The 23,882-nt window shown below is 41.4% G+C and overlaps 1 protein-coding gene across 2 annotated transcripts in view; it reads right to left on the reverse strand.

Moving 5' to 3' along the window:
* Window positions 1-1,614: 1,614 nt before the first annotated feature.
* Window positions 1,615-23,882, reverse strand: part of ARHGEF26 (Rho guanine nucleotide exchange factor 26) — a 146,444-nt gene continuing 124,176 nt past the window's right edge. For both annotated transcript variants that reach the window (XM_081235964.1, XM_081235963.1), the window contains 3 exons: window positions 11,828-11,895; window positions 10,427-10,531; window positions 1,615-3,832 (listed from right to left, as the gene is read on the reverse strand). In XM_081235964.1, coding sequence (XP_081092090.1) covers window positions 3,690-3,832; window positions 10,427-10,531; window positions 11,828-11,895 — 316 coding nt within the window. In that variant the 3' untranslated portion in view covers window positions 1,615-3,689. The remainder of the gene's footprint in view (window positions 3,833-10,426; window positions 10,532-11,827; window positions 11,896-23,882) is intronic.

A 23,882-nucleotide genomic window follows, 5' to 3' on the forward strand; every position in this document is an offset into this window, starting at 1 on the left:
TGTATTTTACTAACGATTTTACTATCTAGAGTCCCTGTGAATGTATCAGTTTTTTTGTTTTGTTTTTGTTTTTCCCGTATCCAGATGCTGTCTCTCAGAGGATTTTTTTGTTTTGTTTTTTTGCTGATCCTTTCATTTGAGAATTTGTTTTTTGGAAATAATTGAGAACTAAGATGAGGATAGCTTTCTCCAGAGCAAGGTTTTATTTCCTCCTGTCAGGACCTTGGTATGCTAGAAGCCTGAAGAGTGAAGCTCGAGGTCCTTGAGGTTTAACTTCCTCACTCCAGAGTAAGCCCTTTGGAGATCGAACCCACAATGGAGATTATGGTAGGCACTAAACTCTGACCTGTGTTATTTAACTCTGACCTGTGTTATTTAGTACTGCAAGTCTACCAAACAAACAACTGCCTCTCTGCTGCTTTCCAGAGTCCAAGGAAAATGCAGCAGTAATTTGGGTTGGAGGAGGGACCAAAGAGGAGGATGCATCCTGCTACTTCCAAAGATGATATTCCTCATCTCTCCCCTCTTTCGTCACTACCTTGAGCGAAAATCCAACAGAGATGCCTTTGGTTTATGTATCCTATCACATAGCTGTATTTTAGCTGCACAGAATGCTGGAAAACTAGCATTTTTTAAGGTTTTATAGAGGGCGTTGTAGACAGAATTCTAAGATGATCCCCATGATCTCTGCTTCCTTGGTGTTGCAGCTACTATTAGGTTACACTGCATGGGAAAGGAATTTTACAGATCTAATTAAGGTCCCAAATCAGTTGACTTTGAGTTCATAAGGGAAATTATTCTATGGGTGTAATATATGAGTTCTTTAAAAGCAGAGTTTTCTCCAGCTGGTAGCATAAGATGTAATGAGAGAGATTCCAAGTGTGAGAAGGACTGAACACGCCACTGCTGCCTTGAAGATGGAAGGAGCCACGTGGCAAGGAATTCCAGTTCCTGGAAGCTGTGAGCACCTTCCAATCTCCCCACCCTCCAGCAGCCAGCAAGGAAACAGGGACCTCAGTCCTACAATCACAAGGAATGGAACTCTGCAAATAACAGGTATGAGCTGGAAAGCAGTTAAGCCAACACTTTGATTTCAGCCTTTTGAGACTCTAGGCAGAGAACCCAGCCAAGCCATCCTAGACTTCTGACTACAGAACTGTGAGACCATACAGGAATGTTTTAAGCCACTAAGTTTGTGGAAATTTTATTCAGGAAAAGAAAATAACACGGAGTCATTCTTTGTCTTCCACCAAGATTGACAAGGTGGTGAAACGTCCCAAGCACAAAGGTTTAGATACTGAGTGGCCAAAATGAATGATAAGGTATATACTCCAAGGGTCAGCAGTTAGGAAGCCATGAACTATTTGAGATAAGCTGTTCAGTCACGCAGTTTTGTGGAAACTGTAAGAAGAAACAGGATGGCCCAGTTCTTTAAAATGCCCCAGCCTTCTAGGACAGCTAAGGCCCATATGTACCCAAAAAAGAAAGATCAGACACCTTCAATGTTAGCTGCAGATACCTTTTGAGTAGAACTCTGATTTGGCCCAAAATTCAGCAAACTGTGTACTTAGATGAACACATCCTACAGTAAATTAAATCACATCAGCACGAAAGAACAAGTATATACAAAATCTTTATAAACTCACATATTTTGCCAAAAGTGTACAAGCAATCTCAATTCATTGGGACAAAAATGAATATTTTTGTTCTCCACAGGTCACTGAATGAAGTCACTGTACAATTCAGAGAAGCTACTAAGTTTGAAAAACAATACTGTGTCATGTTCACGGTTGAACTGAAACACTGTGAATGAGTTAATACCTGCCATAAAACAACACTTTATCTAATAACATATTAACCTGCTTGCTAAATAGGCTCTGATTTATAAGATGCACATATTTCCAAAACTGTTCACCATCTCTACTGATAAATTAATTCACAGGATTCATATAGTTGCTTTTAGTGTCAACAGGGTGTTAGCAAAAACAATACGAAATGGTCTTTTTGCAGGCAACACATTTACCTTCCTTCCTAAATGAAAACATTCCATTAGATTAGATTTTAATTTGTTAGCTTCTCCTCCAGAAATTCTGTGACATCAAAGAGGAGACAGATTTCTTGTTTTACCAAACCCGAGACCTTGCTTGCTGGGTCCACTGTTATTCTCCATTGACAGACTGGCCCAGAACTCAAGGAGCTCGGGGCCTGGCATGTCTTTATACCCAGAAATGTGTGCGCTGATAAAGGAGAGCAATCCACAGGCGAGGCAGCTGCAGGTGCCCCCTGCAGGCTCGCTGCTGCACTGACAGGACACAGAGCATGTGGGCTGAGCACACTCACCTCCCGCACTGGGCTTCTACAAAGTTACTCACAATTGAGTAACTGGTTGGCAGTCAGTAGCTGGGGACATGTCACACATGGATCTGAGTCCTTGAATGATGTACCCTTTGGCAGGTTTTACCCCTCCATGAAAGAGAATGGAGTAGAGAAGGAACGTAGCTGCCAGTAAAAAAAATCACTCCTCCCCTCACTCTTCTAAACCCTCCAATTCCCTCTTTATGAAACATACTATTACAATGACTTTTCTCTCTCCTTGCACTAGTGGAAGAAATAAAGTTCTACTGACAACCGTAGTTAAGAGAGACTTCAAATCCAGCAAGCAAGGCCTTTAGTGCAAATAAAATGACTTCTCATTAAGGTCAAAATGTTATGTTGCAACTAGGTATACCATGTTGCCTTCTTGATACCTTTTAAGGTCCAATTTTATCTTCCTTGAGATTGTTAAAATGTGTTTCAGCCAATTTCCTTTTGGAAATGGGAGTAGGAACAGTCAGAAACCTTACATTATTGAAGGCAAAGCAGCCTCACGTCAGTTTATCATCTCATATAGGTCTATTTTTAAAAAGTACGACCCCTGTACTATATTCAGGATTTCCTCACATATATGAACCATCTAAATTCTATGTTGTTAGAGTAGCTTACGTTTTATTAGAATATACTCACCAAAGACTGAAGTTGGGTGAGATGGATTTTTTTGAAAAATCTTTAAGGCTCCTTACTTCCCTTCTAATGAGGAAAGAGGTGGAAAAAATTCAAGTGTCAATTTCCCTTTCCTGGGAAGAGGTTTAGAAAAACTGAGCTCACCTTCAGAACTCTACCAGTTCCTTTTGAAATCAAGAAAGCATTAGCATCAGATCTAAAATATAAGAGGCAGGAGCAATATTTACAAAACTGGGTATTCCTTAAAGACATAAAACCTTGCTCATACTGGAAGAACCATACGAAGGAGAATTGTTTAAAGAGGGATAGCATACATTCTTGGTTAAGTGAGGATAGAGGAAACCAGGATACAGCATCTTACATATATATATATATTTTATGCCAGAACATGATACAACTAGGAGTGGCTGAGGCTGCCTGATCCCTGACGTGGACTGCTCAGCTATTCTGTTTACCTAAAGAGGTTTGCAAAAGGATTGCTATGCACAAACTGAGGTTCGTGGACTAACTATCCAGTCCAGTAGCTGTTCTCCTGAGAGAACAGAACCACCTGGCAAGCTTAAAGGCAAGTGTTTCCTTTCTTTTAATTAAATAGGCTGTGTTAAAATTAACATCAAAACCGGCCTTGAACCAACCAGCCCACCATGATGTAGTGCAAATCTCCCAGTGACAAAATACCATCAGAGAGGCTACACGTTGGTCTCCAGTCCCAGCAAACGTCCCATTCTCTCCACATTCTTATCAATTGTAGCTTGACATGTTATCTTCTTGGCACATTCCATAGGAAACCAGCCCCTTTCTCCATCTCGCAGTCTTTCCCCTTCATACCAGCCTGCAAAGAAGAGCAGAGTCCTCATGGGGCACCAAGTATTTGGATGAATCTTGACTGTTCAGCTCCGAGGGAGGAGGATATGGGCAAATTTCAGAGGCAGTATCCTGCCCCAGGTTGGGTACCACGGATGATGCAAGGTGAGAGAGAGAGAGGTGGAACGGGGAAAGGTTTCAAGAGGGAATCAATGGCATATCATGATGAGAGGCAGAACATCATCAGAGGCCCTGAAGTGAGGTGTCTAGGAGAGTATTGAGCTTGGGCTGAGTTGCAGAAAGGGATGATGTTTTGGGTAGGAAGAACATGACTTTTATTTTTATTGAAGTATAGTTGACTTACAGTGTTCTGTTAGTTTCAGGTGTACAGCAAAGCGTTTCAGTTATACATATATATATATATATATATATATATATATATCTTTTTCAGATTGTTTTCCCTTACAGGTTTTTACAAAATATTGAGTATAATTCCCTATGCTATATAGTAGGTGTTTGCTGGTTTTCTATTTTATATATAGTAGTGTGTATATGTTAATCCCAAACTCCTAATTTATCCCTCCTGCCCCAACCCTTCCCCTGTGGTAACCGTAAGTTTGTTTTCTATGTCTTTAGGTCTGTTTCTGTTTTGTATACAAGTTCATTTGTATCTTTTTTAGATTCCACATGTAAGTGAAATCATATATTTCTCTTTCTCTTTCTGGCTTATACTTCACTTAGTATGATAATCTTGAGCTACAGCCATGTTGCTGTAAATGGCATTATTTCATTCATTTTTATGGTTGAGTAGTATTCCATTGTATATATGTACCACATCTTCTTTATCCATTCACCTGTCACTGGATGTTTAGGTTGCTTCCATGTCTTGGCTATTGTAAATAGTGCTGCAGTGAACATTGGGGTGCATATATCTTTTTGAATTATGGTTTTCTCCGGATATATGCCTAGGAGTGGGGTTGCTGGATCATACTGTAGCTCTATTTTTAGTTTTATAAGGAACCTCCATACTATTCTCCATAGTGGCTGCACCAATTTATATTCCCACCAACAGTGTAGGAGGGTTGCCTTTTCTACACACATTCTCCAGCATTTATTTGTAGACTTTTTAATGATGCCCATTCTGATCAGAGTGAGGTGACCTCATTGTAGTTTTGATTTGCATTTCTCTAATAATTAGTGATGTTGAGTATCTTTTCATGTGCTTTTTGGCCATCTGTATGTCTTCTTTGGAGAAATGTCTATTTAGATCTTCTGCCCATTTTTTGATTGGGTTGTTTGTATTTTTGATACTGAGCTGTAAGAGCTGTTCGTATATTTCAGAGATTAATCCCTTGTCAGTTGCATCATTTGCAAATATCTTCTCCCATTCCATAGCTTGTCTTTTCATTTTGTTTATGGTTTCCTTTGCTATGCAAAAACTTTTAACTTTAATTAGGTCCCATTTCTTTATTTTTGTTCTTCCATTATTCTAGGAAAGAGATCCAAAAAGATATTGCTACTATTTATGCAGAGTGTTCTGCCTATGTTTTCCTCTAGTAGTTTCTATCATATCTGGTCTTACATTTAGGTCTTTAATCCATTGTGACTTTCTTTTTGTGTGTGGTGTTAGAGAATGTTCTTATTTCATTATTTTGCATGTAGCTGTCCAGTTTTCCCGGCACCACTTATTGAAGAGACTGTCTTTTCTCCATTGTGTATTCTTGCTTCCTTTGTTGTAGATTAAGTGGTCATAGGTGCATGGGTTTATTTCTGTGCTTTCTAACCTGTTACATTGATCTATGTACTGTTTTTGTGCCAGTACCATACTGCCTTGATTACTGTAGCTTTGTAGTATAGCCTGAAGTCAGGAAGCCTGATTTCTCCAGCTCTGTTTTTCTTTGGCTATGCATGGTCTTTTGTGTTTCCACACAAATTGTAAAATTTTTTGTTCTAGTTCTGTGAAAAATGCCATTGGTAATATGATAGAGATTGTGTTGAATCTATAGATTGCCTTGGGTCATAGAGTCATTGTGACAACATTGATTCTTCCAATCCAAGAACACGGTATATCTTTCCATCTGTTGGTGTCATATTCAATTTCTTTTATCAGCATCTTATAGTTTTCAGAGTACAGGTATTTTGTCTCCTTAGGTTTATTCCTAGGCATTTTATTCTTATTGATGCAGTGGTAAATGGGATTCTTTCCTTAATTTCTCTTTCTGATCTTTTGCTGTTAGTGTAGAGAAATGCAACAGATTTCTGTGTATTAATTTGTATCCTGTGACTTTACTGAATTCACTGATGAGCTCTAGTAGTTTTCTGGTAGCATCTTTAGGATTTTCTATTTATAGTGTCATTTACAGTGTCATGTCATCTGCAAACAGTGACAGTTTTACTTCTTCTTTTCCAATTTGGATTCCTTTTATTTCTTTTTCATCTGATTGCTATGGCTAGGACTTCCAGAACTATGTTGAATAAAAGTGGTGAGAGTGGACATCCTTGTCTTGTTCCTGATTTTGGAAGAAATACTTTAAGCTTTTCACCATTGAGTATGATGTTAGCTGAGGGTTTGTATCAGGATGATCATGGCCTCGTAGAGCGAGTTTGGAAGTGTTCTGTCCTCTGCGGTTTTTTGGAATAGTTTCAGAAGGATATGTGATAACTCTTCACTAGATGTTTGCTAGAATTCGCCTGTGATGCCATCTGGTCCTGGACTTTTGTTTATTCGGAGTTTCTAAAACAGATTCAATTTCAGTGCTTGTAATTGGTCTGCACATGTTTTCTACTTCTTCCTCGTTCAGTCTTGGGAGATTGCACCTTTCTAAGAATTTATCCATTTCTTCTAGGTTATCCAATTTATTTGCATATAGTTGCTTGTAGTAGTCTCTTTATGGGCCTTTGTATTTCCATGGTGTCAGCTATAACTTCTTTTTAATTTCTAATTTTATTGATTTGGGCCCTTTTTTTCTTGATGAGTCTTGCTAAAGGTTTATCAATTCTGTTTATCTTTTCAAAGAACCAGCTTTTAGTTTCATTGACCTTTTCTACTGTTTTCTTAGTCTCTATTTCTGCTCTGATCTTTATGATTTCTTTCCTTCTACTAATTTGGGGTTTTGTTTGTTTTTTCTCTAGTTGCTTTAGGTGTGAGGTTAGGTAGGTTATTTGAGACTTTTCTTGTTTCCTGAGGTAAGCTTGTATCACTATAAACTTTCCTCTTACAACTGCTTTTGCTGCATCCCATAGGGTTGGATCGTCATGTTTTCATTTTCATTTGTCTTTAGGTATTTTTTGATTTCCTCTGATTTCTTCAGAGATCCATTGGTTGTTTAGTAGCATATTGTTTAGCCTCCACATGTTGGTGTTTTTTCTTGTAGTTGATTTCTAATCTCATAGTGTTGTGGTCAGAAAAGATGCTGATATGATTTCAATTTTTTTAAATTTACCAAAGCTTGCTTTGTGGCCCAGCATGTGATCTACCCTGGAGAATGTTCCATGTGCACTTGAAAGGAATGTGTATTCTGCTGCTTTCAGATGGAATGCTCTATAAATATCAATTAAGTCCATGTGGTCTAGAGTGTCATATAAGGCCTCTGTTTCCTTATTGATTTTCTGTCTGAATGATCAGTCCATTGATGTGAGGTGTTAAAGTCCCCCACTATTATAGTGTTACTGTCAATTTCTCCCTTTACAGCTGTTAGCATTTGCCTTATATATTGAGGTGATCCTATGCTGTGTGCTTATTTACAATTGTTCTTTCTTCTTCTTGGATTGATCCCTTGATCATTATGTGGTGTCCTTTTTTGTCTTTTGTAACAGTCTTTAGTTTAAAGTCCATTTTGTCTGATGTGAGTATTGCTACTCCAGCTTTGTTTTGATTTGGAAATCCTTTTGCATGGAATTCCCTTTTCCATCCCCTCACTTTCAGTCTGTACGTGTCTCTAGATCTGAAGTGGGTCTCTTGTAGACAGCCTGTATATGGGTCTTGTTTTTGTATCCATTCAGCCAGCCTATGTCTTTTGGTTGGAGCGTTTAATCCATTTACGTTTAAGGTAACAATATGTATGTTCTTACTGCTATTTTGTTAATTGTTTTGGATTTGTTTTTGTAGGTCTTTTTCCTTCTTTTCTCTTTGGTTCTCTTGTGATTTGATGACTATCTTTAGTGTTGTGTTTGGATTCCTTTTTCTTTTTTGTGTGTATATCTATTATACATTTTTGGTTTGTGGTTACCACGAGGTTTTGATATAGCAGTCCATATATATACGATTGTTTTAAGTTGCTGATCTCTTAATTTCAAATGCATTCCAAATATCCTGCATTTGTACTCTCCTCCTCTCATGATTACTGATTTAGATATCATAATTTTGTGTGGATGATTTCCTACCTTTACTGTATGTTTGCCTTTACCGGTAAGCTTTTCCATTTTGTAATTTTCTTGTTTTTTGTTGTAGCCTTTTCTTTGCTGCCTAGAGCAGTTCCTTTAGCATTTGTTGTAAAGCTGGTTTGGTGGTGCTCAATTCTCTTAGCTTTTGCCTGTCTCTAAAGCTTTTGACTTCTCCATCAAATCTAAATGAGAACCTTGCTGGGTAGAGTATTCTTGGTTGTAGGTTTTTCCCTTCTCCCTTCTGGTTTGCAGAGTTTCTGCTGAAAAATCAGCTGAAAACCTTATGGGGATTCTCTTATATCTTTCATTTTTGTCCATTTGATTACTGTGTGTCTCGGTGTCTTCTTCCTTGGGTTTATCCTGTATGGGACTCTGTGCTTCCTGGACTTGAGTGACTGTTTCCTTTCTCGTGTTAGGGAATTTTTCAGCTATTCTCTCTTAAAATATCTTCTCAGGACCTTTCTTCTTCTGGGACCCCTATAATGCAAATGTTCATGCATTTGATGTTGTCCCAGGTCTCTTGAACTGTCTTCATTTCTTTTCTTTTTTCTTTATTCTGTTCTGTGGCAGTGATTTCTACCACTCTGTCTTCCAGCTCACTTATCAATTCTTCTGCCTCATTTATTCTGCTATTGAGTCCTTCTAGGTGCGCTTTTCATTTCAGTTACTGTATTCTTCAACTCTGTTTGGTTGTTCTTATCTTTTCTAACCTTTGTTAAAAACTTCTTGTAACTTCTAGCTCTGTGCATCCATTCTTTTCCCACATTCTTGGATCATCTTTAGAATCATCACTTGGAATTCTTTCTTAGGTAGATTGCCTATCTCCACGTCAGGTAAGTTGTTTTTCTGGGCTTTTATCTTGTTCCTTCATTCTGGAATATATTCCTCTGCCATCTCACTTTGTTTAAATTTCTGTTTGTATTTTTATGTATGAGGAAAGTTAGTTATGTTTCTCAACACTGGAGAAATGGCCCTCTATAGGGGATGTCCTGTGTGTTTCAGCAGTACACTCCCCTCTCATCACCCAAGGGCCAGGGACCAACTGGTCTAAGGGTAGGTTCTGATCTGCATTTGTGTACTCGGTTCTGCAGGCTGCTGGATTGTAGCTTTCTTGCTTCTGGTGGCTGCCCCTGGTGAAGGGGGCTGGGTCTTGGCCCTCTGGAGGCAGGGCCGTGTCATGGGGTGTGTCTAGAGGTCCCTGTGGGTTCAGGAAGTCTTTAGGCGGCCTGTCTGCTGATGGGTGGGGCTGTGTTCCTGCCCTGTTGGTGGTTTGGCCTGAGGTGTCCCACTACTGGAACCAACAGGCTGTTGGGTAGAGCCAGGTCTTGGTACTAATGAGCCAATATGTCATCCACCAGGATTGTTCATGTGGTTGAATGTAGCCCAGTATGTCTGCCACCAGTGTCTATGTCCCCACGGTGAGTCAAAGCCAATCCCCACTTCCAAGGAGCCCCTCTAAGACCCACAGGTAGTGACTTCATAGGAGCCTGGGCCAGACCTGCTTTTGCCCTGGGTCCTGGTGCACACGAGACCTTGTGTGAGCCCTCCAAGAGTAAAGTCTGTTTCCCCCATTCCTGTGGAGCTCCTGCACTCCAGCCCCACTGGCTTTCAAAGCCAAATGCTCTGGGGGCTCCTCCTCCTATATGCCAGACCCCCAGGCTGGGGAGCCTGACATGGGGCTCAGAACTCTCACTTCTGTGGGAAAACTCCTGTGATATAATTGTTCTCCAGTCTGTGGGTCGCCCACTTGGGGGGGGTCTGGGATTTGATTGTATCACGAGCGCACCCCTCCTACTGTCTCATTAGGTTTCTTCTTCATGCCTTTGGATACAAAAAATCTTGTTTGGTAGGTTCCAGTTTTTTTTTTCTTTTAATCAATGGTTGTTCAGCAATTAGCTGTGATTTTGGTATGCTTGTGAGAGGAGGTGAGCTTAGAGTCCTACTCTGCCATCTTGTCTCCCAACTGATTTTATTTTCTAAGTGAGGAAGGAAGAACCTCTGGAGATGAGAACTAGGTCACTGGGGGACTGGGAAGGAAGGAAAACATTTCATGTTCCTTTTGAATAACAACCATGTGACCAGATTCTATTAAAAAAACATTTAGAAGCAATAAAGTGTAGATAAAGGAGAGGCAGGCACATATGAGGAAACCAAAGGGATAGGGAATATGAGCAGTGATGACAAAATGAGACCCTGAACACTGGACCACCAGCAGCCCCATCAGAACACTCCCACTCACCATCGCTGACACACTGATAAATGAGGACCACGTCTGCCACCTGCAGGGAGAGTTCATCTGGTTGCTTGGCAGTAAATGATCTAATGATTTCCACTTGAGTCAGTGCTAAGGGCAAAAGGGGACATAATGAACTTCCGGTAGCAGTGGAAAAACAAAACAGGTACAAATCAATAATCTGCATTCACTTAGTCTTTCTGTGCAATCAAAGCCAGCACAGATAGAAACAAGGTAGACTCCTAAAAAGCAGAAAATCTTTCCCAGGAATTCTCTTACTTGGCTAAGAGCTTTAGGATTTTAGAAGCGCAGAATCGAGAGAGGCCTTTTACGATACATGAATCCCCTCAAAAATAGCCTTGATAATAAGTCATTAGATACATCACACAATAGAGCAGAAAACAGTCATGTGCATTGGGGAAACTGAGTCAAGATAGATTAGGTATGTGCCAAGGCCATGAGGATAAAATGCACAATCTATCCAGTTCTCCTGGCTCTCATCCAGGGTGTTCCCCCAGCCCACCCAACAGCACATAAAAGCTGCCAGAGAAGTTTAGAAATAAAAGGAGCTCCAAGCAAAAGTTACTTAGAAAACATTTTAGTTTTCCCCAAATTCTCAATCATAACAAATCAATTTTTACTTCAGTGACTTGCTACTGGCTGGCCTGAGTTTTTACTCTGTTTTTTTAATATGAAACTTGACTCCAGAGAACTTTCAAACCAGTCACTTTAGCTCTGACTCTAAGCTTAAAACTATGATTTTTGAGTGCTCCAGAATATCCACTTTTGCTGCCCTAATTCTTTGAATTTGACCTTCCAGCTGGAATCATCCAGAGCAGCATAACAAGATGCTTAGCATATGACACTAATCTTTACTGTACCAGTACCTAGTTCCCTAGAAAAATAAAATATATTTTTTAATATTACTTTAATTTAAAAAAAAAAGTCAAAAGGAAGGGTCAAGTAATTTACCTTAAGGTTAAAAATCCATTTCAGCTTAGATTCACACTGTCAGTATGGAGAACGTTTAAACATGCTACTATTGCCCATAACAGGAATTTAAGAGCTTTATAGTATAAGCAGGGCTTTCAATGTACATTTAACTTAATCCTCACTATCATAACCCCATGTTGTATATAATAATGCACCTAACTTGCAGATGATTTAAGAGGCTCAGAAAGGCTATGCAGTGATCTGCCATGTTTAACAGCAAAGAACTGCACTTTGAATTCAGTCCCCTTGACTTCCAAAGCAGGGAGCATCCAGAGCTGAGGTGGGGCGGCAGGAAGGAAATCTTGGAGAAAATTTACAAAGCAGGTACTGTGGAGGTTAACCACTAATAACCCAGCGACCAGCAGGGGGCAGAGCCCTCCACGTTCCAGAGCAGACAGCCCTCCAGGTACTTACAGGTTCGGTCCGGAGGCTGCTTCCCGCTGCTGTGTCCCAGGGCAGTTATCCAGCGGGCTCGCTCGCTCCTAAACACAGAGGGCAGATCCGGTTGAGAGATTCAGCAGTGCTTAGACACAGAATGAAGTATGTTCTAGAATGCAAAGGCATTCCCCGAAAACAGGGCAGACATTCTCTAGAGAGGTAAGTGGCTGGCCTTCAAAGCTAGGGTAAGAGTTAGTTATTTAAAAATGAAAAACAATAAAATAAAAATGATCATCTGGGAAATCTCAAATAGGCCTCAAACGAGTCATTGTCAAAAGATTCTGAATGAATTTAGCTTGTTATTAAGTGGAATTTCTCATATAACAGTTTAACATTTAACAAATATCTGATTACACTGATACATTAAAATCACAAAAAGATACTTCATACGCTCACAATCTGATGTTTAACATTTCAAAAAAGTAAATTTCATTTAAAAATATCCTAGTAAATCAGTCTCTCGCCACTCCCTCCCCTCTTCTCCTTCCCCCACACTCAACCCCTTTCCAAATAAATGAGAAACCTGACATTTAAAGTTGTTCTGTTCCTCGTACAACAGATGTTGCCAAATATGAGCCTTAGTGAAATAGAAATTCTTTGTTCTCAAATGCTTAAAATAATTTAGTGATTTTTAAGGTAAAAAACAACCAAAAGCTTTTAAACAATATTAAGGTACAATTACATGAAACAGAATAATTATTTAACTAAAGGATCAAAAGTTTCAGATGAGCAAGCATTACTCCATAATATAGTAACCAGGTTTTTGATTTAGAAAGTCAAGTATTAGTACTGTGATTAAATAAACCACACACTTGAAAATCTTTTAAGAAGCATTTACATGGCAGATACAGCACTTGACATGCATTATTTCCTGTAAGCTTCCCAAAAGCCCTTTTGTTTAAGGGATGAGAAGACTGCACAGAAGTTCAGAGGTAAGCGACCCAAACGAAGGTCAGTTTCTACTGTGCCACTCTACCTTCTTAAGAAGGGATGCCTTATAGAAATAAAAAGTAAAAATTTTAAAAAAGAAATGGGACCTAATCAAACTTATAAGCTTTTGCACAGCAAAGGAAACCAGGAAAAAAAAAAAAAGACAACCTATGGAATGGGAGAAAATATTTGCAACTGATGCAACTGACAAGGGCTTAATTTCCAAAATATACAAACAGCTCATGCAACTCAATATCAAAAAAGAAACAACCCAATGGGCAGAAGATCTAAATAGACATTTCTCCAAAGAAGACATACAGATGGCCAACAGGCACAAAGATGCTCAACATTGCTAATTACTAGAGAAATGCACATCAAAACTACAATGAGGTATCACCTCACACCGGTCAGAATGGCCATCATTAAAAAGTCTACAAATAACAAATGCTGGAGAGGGTGTGGAGAAAAGGGAACCCTTCTACACTGTTGGTGGGAATATAAATTGGTGCAGTCACTATGGAGAACAGTATGGAGGTTTCTCAGAAAACTAAAAATAGAATTAACATATGATCCAGCAGTCCCAGTCCTGAGCATATACCTGGACAAAACTCAAATTCAAAAAGATACATGCACCCCAATGTTCACTGCAGCACTATTTACAATAGTCAAGACATGAAAGCAACCTAAATGTCCATTGACAGATGAATAGATAAAGAGGATATGGTACATATATACAATGGAATATTACTCAGCCATAAAAAAGAATGAAATAATGCTATTTGCAGCAACATGGATGGACCTAGAGATTGTCATACTAAGTGAATTAAGAAAGAGAAAGACAAATACCATATGATATCACTTATATGTGGAATCTAAACATGGCACAAATGAACCTATCTCTAAAACAAACAGACTCACAGATATAGAGATCAGACTTGTAGTTGCTGGGGGGAGTGGGGAAAGGGAGAGATGGATTGGGAATTTGGGGTTGGTAGATGCAAACTATTATATTTGGAATGGACAAACAACAGGTCCTACTGTATAGCACAGGGAACTATATCCAATCTCCTGGGATAAACCATAATGGAAAAGAATATTAATAAAAGAATGTAAACGTGTAAAACGGAGTCACTGTTATACAGCAGAGATTGGCACTACATTGTAAATCAACCATACTTAAATTTTTTAAAAAGTAAAAAAAAAAGGGGGGGGGGATGCCTTTATGCCTGGTACTTTAAACAGAAAAACTTGGAGAAAAAAAATTTTTTTTTTCTCCCACAACGGCCTGCACCTAAAAGATGCTTCTCACCATCACTCTATCTTCACTCCCCGACGTGTATCCATCCTTCCATCCAGACAGAGCAGACTTCTTACAGTCTGGAACTCGACATGCATCCATCCTTCCATCCAGACAGAGCAGACTTCTTACAGTCTGGAACTCGACATGCTGTTCCACACCTTTCCTATTTGTTTTTCTCACTCTCAAGTATGACCCTCCCCCTGTTTTTACCGAGCTGTGCCCATTCATCATCACTATTTGATTGCTTTATTCAAGAACACACACATAAAACACTGCACTAATCTTCAGTGTATACAGATCTGTGTTTACTTAGGTAGGTACAACCGAGTACACATGCCCACAGATCAAGACACAGACGTGCCAGGTGGTTCCTTTTTTGTCCCTTTCCAATCAATAACCTCCTGCAAAGGTAACTGCTGTTCTGATTTCCATCACATAGACAAGTTTTGCCAATCTTGAACTTTATGAAAATGGAATCCTGTAATATTGTCCACTTTGGTATATGGCTTCTTTTGTTCAACACATCTACTCAATATTGAAAACAAAAGCCTCACCTTCTCCAGGTGGCCGCCTCTGATGTGTGAACCCACACTTCCGTCCCCATCCCATTCTTGAGAATCCTGTTCCCACGCCCCCCTCTGCACAGCTCTGTCATACTGCCTGGCAGCTGTAGGCCTCCTGAAGCCAGGCACCTTATCTCCATAACTGCCTGCACATAACAGGAGTTCTGTAAACCCTGACCTCACGTAAATCACTACTACTCACTGACCCCCCGATCTTTTATGGACTAGTCTGTTTCTCTGACTGGGCCATAAACTCCCCAAGGGCAGTAACTGGATCTTGTTCTAAATAGCATAGGGGGTCACATATTTGCCAGGTACTGTGCTTTTCTGTATTTGGCAAGTACCATCTAGTTTAATCTTTACAACCGTTTTGCAAGTATTACCGTTATTCCGAATTTTTTTCAGAGGACGAAGCTGAAGTCTGAACTGTTAAGTGCCTGCTCACAGTAAAACTGCTAAGTGGTAGCGTCAGAATATAAGCCAGGCAGCTGGGGATCAAAGATGTGGTGCTCCCTAGCAGGTGCTCACAAACTAACGAGGGACGGCAGGAAGGGTGGGAACTGCAGTCTGCTGAAAGACAGACAGACTGAAAAGAAAATGAGGCTGGGCCCTGGTCGAGCTGGTGAGTCAAGTAGTAATGTGCACAGTTTATGTAAAAACGGATGACACTGTCTTGCTTTTAAAAACTCTGTCTCTAATACAGGACAAAAGGCTTCAGGGTGGTTTTATAAGGAACAAGTAAACCACAACCTCCTTTCAGATAATCCCAAGCAAACATTTAAATCTTTGATACCTCTTTGTTGGGTAAGATTTTTTAAATTCAGGCTCAACTAGAATTTCCAAAGTACAAAGGCAATTGAAAGCTAAACAATATCTTAAGGATGGAAGAGCTGTTTGCCAAGAGTAACCTAAAACGATCCATTTGCGTCTCCACATGCCACACCCAGACGTGTCAGACTCATCTTTGGCTTACCATGACATCTTCACATGGCCCTCACTGCTGTCTGCAGTCCTTCAGGTCAGACCTCCCAGCCGTGGACCGTCTCTGGCATTTGAGTGGCCGGTTGTGGCAGCAGCCTTACCCTGCAACCAGTTTCTAGAAGTCCAGGTGCAATCTTCCACTCCTGTAGCATGCTGCCTGAATGCTAATGGCATCCCTTCGACATGGCAGCCCCTCACAGGGGCTCCAGAGGACAGAGCAAGACAGTCCTTATTGCCTCGCTGGAAGGAGCCGCTTCTTGAAATGGCTTCAATTGTATCAGTCCCACCCTCTCTGAGATGCCATCAAAACCGCATGACATTACCCAGGGCTTCCGAGAGCTATGCCAAGGAGCTCCCTCCCATCACGAGGCAGAAAGCACTGCATCTCTAAAGCAGGGAGGAGACTCACTCCACATAAAATGGAACTCTAAGAACAAGAAAACCCCGGGCCTAGACATACCCATTATTAAATTTAGATATCAAGTCCAAGGCTCACACCTGTTTTCTCCAGGGACGAGGTAAGACAACACGAATTCACAATCCATGCCACACCCAGCTGAGATTTCCCTTTGCCCCAAGTGCCAGAATTAGCAATGCCGCTAATGGGGACCCAGGGCAGATCAACTTCTAAGGCGCTCCTGACCCCTCCTTCCTTCAAACAACATTCACCAAGTCCCTGCCTTTGCAGGAGCCCTGTGCCAGGCTGGGGCTGCCAAGTGAGTAAAATGGAGCCTCTTGCTCTTCACAGCCTTCCTTCAATGAGAAAGCAGACAGAGCAAAAGACAAAGGCACACAGAATCCAACACATTGTGCGACGTGCTGGGATGGCGCCCTCTAAATAAAACCCATCTGAGAGCTGAGAAGAGACCCTTTCAACATAAATATCTGGAAGCGCAGTCCCTTCTCTATGCACGGCATGAAATGATCCACCTACAGCTCCCCACTCAGGAGTCAGCTGTCACAGTATCTTCTCCTGTCCCTCATATGATTAATTAAGCACCGTAGGTTTAAACTTAATTACACAAAGGTTGAAGATACAGCCAAGCTGGACTTCGCATTGAATACCAGGCATCTGCTAGAAAACACAGATCCACACTAAGAAAGTAGAAAGAAGGGTTTGAAACAGAGGTTAGGACTGTGAGTGAGATGGAATGGAACAAACGCCCACAGAGGGCTTCACCACTGGAGGGGGGTCTCCCTGGATTTTCAATAGAAGCGAAGAGACAGCTGCTGTTCAACCTTCCTTTTATCCCTTTGAAAATGGCATTTGACCAGATGTATACCTTTTGTGCTCCATTTCACAGCCTACAAATTTACCTGTGGTTCCTTGTGAAACTCCTGTACCCATGGCCTTTGGGAAAAAAGACTTCCTAAGGAGGAGGATCATGGAGATGGCTGTTTTTGTTCATTCTCTCACACATTCAGTTCAACGAGATGAGTTCAATAAGCTGATCCATTAAAGAAAACCCACAGGGCAAAAATCATCCTCATGAATGCTGTGCAACAAAGCCTTATAAAGCTGGACACCAGCTCAACTTACTAATTTAAAAAATCTAACCAAAGCAAAGTAGTTCCCCTAGCCCACTAAGAGTTCTAGAAATTTAGATTCCATGACATGTTATATAGTTAAATCAACTGTTTCCTGTTTATCATATCAAACAGCTCATGAGATCTAGTCTGGTCCAGAATCCTGAAGTTAACCTTAAGTGGGTCAATTACCTGTTTCCTTGGAAAAAAGACCCACACCATCACCTGCTCTCCTGTTTTACTGGAGGTCAGTGATGAGAAATCACCAAAGGTTTAAGTATCTTGACAGGCACTGTACAAATGTAAAAGATTATTGGACATAGATTCAACGAAGAAAAAAATACTACAATCTGTAATAAATACATTTTTTTCCATACAAATTGTGATCTCTATATGTGGATTTTTCTTAAAGGATGAAGAGTATGTCAGACGACTATTTACAATTTTATCCCATCCTATTTACTTCCTGTTAATTAAATCATTAACAGAAGCAGGAAGAGAGCAAAAGACTGCCTGCAAACAATGCCCCTTTGTCAGGAGGGCCCAGGAATGGGTTGTCAGAATGGCTGACAGGACTATTAGGCGTCTGGTTCAATTTGTGAGACAGAAACTTTGAAAAGGGCCTTTGCTTACAGCTGAAGGTGATTATATCTCATAGCTAAATAGAACGGGTGAAGAAAGTTTTCGTTCATTACTGAACGTGTCCTTGTGTCTCATCTCTGCACAGGCTGGACCCAAATGCCATCCAAATTCCATTATGGACGCAGGAAGCCAAGGACGCCACTTGCCACAGCGTTGCTCTGTGCCAGCTGCAGCTGTCTGGGCTTCATTTTAATGAAGGCAGACAAAGGGGGCTCTCGGCCTTCAACATTCCTCTTGCAAGGCCCAGAGAGAAAAGTGACATTAGTAAAACATTCCTCCCTTGTCCTTTTATCAAGGGTAAGCTTCTGTATTTTCCACCAACCACTGTCTCATTAATAATGCAATGACTTAAGATCTTTAACAAGCAAACAGATGTAACACGGTATGGCTTAGAGGTACATGCTAAAAAGAAAGTTTAACCACATCCTTGACAGAAAATGTTGAAAAACAAGTGGAATTTAGATAAAACTTGCTCAAGCAGCACAAAACAAACAAACAAACAAAAACCCCAGTGAATAGAGACTGATAGAGAGGAGCAGTATTTCTCTACATGCTGCTACTAGTCTACCTTGCCTTGGATATAGAAAAGCAAATTTTATTAGTTGTAGGGCAATTCCAAAAAATATTTATTGGGAACCTGCTACATACAAAGTGAGAAAAGGACAAAACTGAAGCTGATTGTGGGGATTAGTAATAAAACCGTGAAGAACTGATTGGAGAGAAGAATGGTTAGGAGGCTTTGAGGGTGGTTCAAAAGATAAAGGATGTATGGGTTGCCCTGGGAAGGAGGTAGTGGGATGGAACCATGTGGGAAGATGCAACAGCGTTTCATACAGAAAGAACCAGTCCAGGATGGATCTGTTCAGATCTAGAAGCATCAGAAATGACACCAAGTCTCCAGACTGGGTAACCTGAAATGGTGTCAAGGGTACCATTCACAGAAATGTGTGTGTCAGAGAAAGCAGAGCATACTGGTGATGACTGGTTCCAGACAGGCTGCATTTCTGAAGGGGAAGTGAAGAGGAAAGGTTACATGTGGGAGAAAAACTAAGAGCACACAGATAACAGCTTGAGAACATCGCAAAAAGGGGGTTAACGTCAGAGCTGGGCAGCTAACAAAATTAAATGATATTAGAGGTAAAGAAAGCGGAAGACTGACCTGCTGGGTGTGGTACCTAGGAAGCCACTGCTCATCTTCTGATGGAGCGCCCTCAACTGGGTGGCAGAGGAAGACACCATACTGAAGACGGTCAAGGAGTAACTCAATATAGGGTGTCAGCTGCTCAAGCCAAAAACCCAAAGCATCATCGATTCCCCTCTTTCACTCACAGCCGCCCCAACTCATCCTGTTCTTCAGTTGGTCCTGTTGTCTCCACCTCCACAATGTTAGGTTTCCATCTCCTCGCACAGACCACAGTCCATCTCAACATCAAGACTCCCTTGGACTGGGACTTCCCTGGTGGCGCAGTGGCTGAGAATCTGCCTGCCAATGCAGGGGACACGGGTTCGAGCCCTGGTCTGGGAGGATCCCACATGCCGCAGAGCAACTCGGCCCATGAGCCACAACTACCGAGCCTGCGCATCTGGAGCCCGTGCTCTGCAGCAGGAGAGGCCGCAACAGTGAGAGGCCCGCACACCACGATGAAGAGTGGCCCCCGCTTACCACAACTAGAGAAAGCCCTCGCACAGAAACGAAGACCCAACACAGCCAAACAAAAACAAACAAACAAAGAAATAAATAAATAAATTTATAAAATAAAATGCTCTGGGCTCCACCAGCCTCTCAACCACCCACTCTCTCCCTGGCTTATTCTGATCTAGCCAATTTCACTACGTTCAAGCCAAGTTTGATGGCCTCGAACTTGTTTCCCTAGGAGTTTGGCACTTGCTGTGCCCTCTGCCTGGACTGTTCTGGCCCTGCATTTTCCCATGGATGGATTCCTTCCAGGCACTCAGGGCTCAGTCCCAAATGTCACCTGCAGAAGTCTTCCTCTGCCATCTAATTTAGAGGACAGATCCCCATCCCAGCACTTCACACTCCGGAATACATTCCTGGCTTTACTGTTTCCACTGCACTTATTTATTTTTAAAATTGGATGAAGAAATGCTTTCCCACCATCCCAGTTCACTGTAGGCCATCTGCCCAGGCAGCCTGGCAAAATTTCAGTGCCACCAAAGTCACCTCCTTGAGGGCAGGAGGCACACAGGCATAGGTTCTTCAGTGGAACAGAAGCCCCCAGAGGGCAGGGATCTGGTCTCTGCACTGTTCACTGCTACATCCCAGCACTTAGAATAGCACCTGAAAGGATGCAGGTGCACAATAAAAATTCACTAAGTAAATAGGGAGAAATGAAAGCTGCTCTCTTGAGAGGTGCAGCTGTAAAGGGAAGGAGAGACTTAGGGGTGGGTCGGGGGCCAGGAGCTGTACAGCAGAGGGTGGGCAAGACAGAAAACAGCAGGAGAAAAATGAACTAATAAGAGGGGCACACACAGCAAGCACTTGGAATTCTCGGGGACAAGATCACTGAGGGGCCTCCTTGTAGAGGAAAGACTTGGCACTTAGCGTGAGCCCTGAGAAGTAAAATATTTGGTAATTCAAGGAGTTCTGAGAAGGGCATTCCAGGAAGTAGAAAAAAACATAGGCAAAGGAACAAAAAAGGAAGTTTTAAATGGAAGATAATTTGAGGGATGCAACATCTAGTCAGCATTTTATTATAAAATATTTCAAACCACATGATGCCTTAAATTTACCACAAACTTTTTCACTTTAAGTCTATGAACTTAAAAAGTCACATTTTAGTAGTTTTTCACATTTAATAGCAACTAGCTTCCTGGAGTTTCCCTTCCAGAGCCAAGTTGAGCAGCAAGATGGGGGTGGAATAGTCTCCAAGATGGCAGTTTCTCAGTAAGAAGCTTAAAATTTGTTATTAGAAAGAATTTCAGATTCAGGAAGGTCAAGGTCCAGTCCCATTTTGGCAGTAACTCACCTCCTGTGTGACTTTAGGCAAATCGCTTCACCTTTTTGAGTCTCATCTTACATCTGGGAGAAAACTGAGGGAGTTGGACTACAGACCTATAATTAGGGTCACAACGTATTTTATCGTCTAAAGACACTTTGGAAAGTCAAAGAGGGTGCTATTCTTAATTTTGCCAGAACAACAGACATAACACTGATCCCAAAGAAACCAAGATGTACAGTCATCTTACTTATATGCTTCAGCTCTGAAGCACCATCCTTTCTCTAGGAACACCCAAGGCTCCCTTCATGCTCTCTAGCTGGCCCTGTGCCTGGCACATCCCAGATGCTCACTAAGCGTTTGCCCCATTTCCTTTTGGTGAGCGTTTCTGCATTCTTTATGTCATCAAAGCTATTGATCTGTTCTTCCACAACTTCACTGCCTTATAATAGTTGAACCGTCCTTGGGCCAAACAGCTGCACCCTTCCTTCGGCTGATTTCACATTCCCTATAGCCCCAGGTGCCTCTACTACCAACAGTTTCTCAAAGAAGGTAAATATTTAGGTACAAACCCTATTCTTTTTCAAACCAAAGAATAACTAGCCAAAGAATGTAATCGACTGGTCTGAAATTCTGCAATTACTCAAGGCCTGGGTGGTGGTGAAAACCTTCTCAACTCGATTGCTAATGGACCATTTTAACCATGTATAACATCAAAGAGAGAAAAGTTAAAAAACATACTCACCTATACATTTGGCAAATCTTAGAAGCAAAGAAAACATTCTACATAGGCCAAAACTCTGATTGCTCAAAACCAGGTAACCCAGAGCTGGCCTGCACATTTCCAAATACAGCATGTAACAACTCGCTAGACTTTTAAAAGTTGATTGGGTGTTTTTTGGTTTTGTTGTGTTTTCTTTTAAGGAAAGTGCATCCTGGCTGTCATATATTCTCTTTCAGCACCAATGATACTTTATGCCTTGTAGGTTTAAAAGTATTTCTCCAGTTATTTACTTTAACTGTAATTGAGTTGGGGGGGGAGGGAGTGAGGGAGTCACTCCTTCCGTACCCAAGGAGACAGCCGCCCCTCGCCCCTTCTGGAATGTTCTCTTGCTATTAATTAAAGAACTACAAATATGAGTCATACCCACAGGTTTACGGGTGACATAACTAGATATTCTGAGAACATTTCTCATTGAGGAAATGAACATCCATTCAGGCCATGGCAAGATCAAAAGGCAAGAGGGTGGAGCAAAGGCTACAGAGCATCCCAGGAAAGGATCTAGCCTTGGTGTAAAAACTGGACATGCTGGTTTACGGCCTACTCTCTTGGAATAATCTCAGAAACCAGCAGTAGAGATTACATAAATTACGAACGAGACAGTCAGGAAAAGCTCTGCTGATAAAGAGCAAACAATCCTTATAAACACAGAGAAAAGGAAAATGTAAAGCGAAACCAACACTTTCTCCCTTACTAAAAAAGACAAAATAGAATCTCCATTTCTGAGAATTCTTTATAACAAGCAGTAATCTCCAAAGTGTTTAAGACTTTTTCATCCTCAAAGTCCTTTAAGATCCAAAGGTCAGACATATTAAATTCTCTCTTTTAAGAGAGGCTTCCCCAAACAGAAGAGGTCTAGGTCTGTCTTCACAGGCCAAGGGATTTAATCATTTTTAGAGTCAAAGAAATGCCTTCCTCAGCCCTGGTCTTGGGTGTGTCCCCTGCTGGTCACTTGCACAGACCAGCAAGCACTGCACCCACCGGAGGTGCCCTCCCCAGAGGGGAAAACACAGAGGAGCATCCTTGGAATGCAGCAGGGCTTTCCAGCAGTTTCCTGGAAGAATTCTGGGACCTTAGGAAGAGGTATTTCTTTGTTTTATAAACAAACACAGAGGATGACGCTCCTTTTCTTATTCATTCCCTCTGTTAGCTCTTGAGCGCCTTTGGAATACTCTCTTTCAGCTGTTTTTAAATCTCAAATAGCTTTCTATCACCCTGCCCCTCTTGGTTTTCTTCACCCTTGGAAAAGTTACTTCTAGTGCCAAAAACATGAAATGAGCATTTATCGTTTTTATGTGGATGATTTTTTTTTTCTTATATCTCTCTAACAATCCAGGGATCCTGTTAAAATACTCTTAAAAAGTGGAGATTATCTCTTTGGGTTGGCTTTCACTAAGATTCTGTTACAGTCTTAGGGTTGTTATTCAAGACCTGCCAATCCATTTTAATCACACCACATAGGAGCCAAGTGGGAGACGGTGTAGGAATCCCAGGGGACCAAGAATTAGGGAACTTCTCCTTTCCCTCCACTGTTCCACCCTCTGACCCAACATAATACCTGCCTATGATGATTGTTCTAAGAGGAGGTTTCCAGTTTCCAAACAAATTGGTCAACAATCTCTAAATGGACAAAATCGCGATGTAACCTAACAGGACCCTACAGGGCCTTCCCAAGACACACAGCACCCCGACCCTGCCAAAACCCTCTGTTTTTGCTCCCCTCTGAAGAACCTAGGTAACAGTACCTGATGCACATTTCCTGAGTTGTTTACAGATGCTAAAACCACCACCAAATGGAAGAACTTAACTACTTGATGATCATGAGCCCCCAGACCGACTGGCACCTAAGGATTCATAATGTCAACCACCCTGTTACCTCAACACCAACCAATCAGAGAATTGTGCACGAGCTGATCACATACCCTGTGACCCCCTCCCTCACGTGGTCTTTCCTTCGGAGATTTCAGGGTTTTTAGAGTGCGAGTCACCCATCCTCCTGTATTGGTGCCTTTACAATAAACACTGCACTTTCCTTCACCACAACCCGGTGTGTCAGTAGATTGGCTTTACTGTGCATGGGCAAGCAGACCCAAGTCTGGTTCAGTAGCAGCACGGGTGGACTTGACAATGAAGCCCCATTCCCTTCATCCTGTGTGAGGATGGACTGCCTACTAACTGCTGGGGAAACTGCAGGCACAAATAGGATGGCTTCTGCCTCTGCATAAACTCTGGATGGGAAAGAGGGATCATCAACATGTTGATGAAACTGCCCACCTTGGCTAGGCACGATGATAACCACTTGCATTGAGTTGTCTCACAACAGGAGGTCCTGATAAGGACACGGTGCTGC

Source organism: Mesoplodon bidens (assembly GCF_964165515.1).
Source record: "Mesoplodon bidens genome assembly, chromosome: 5".
Taxonomy (NCBI): Eukaryota; Metazoa; Chordata; class Mammalia; order Artiodactyla; family Ziphiidae; genus Mesoplodon; species Mesoplodon bidens.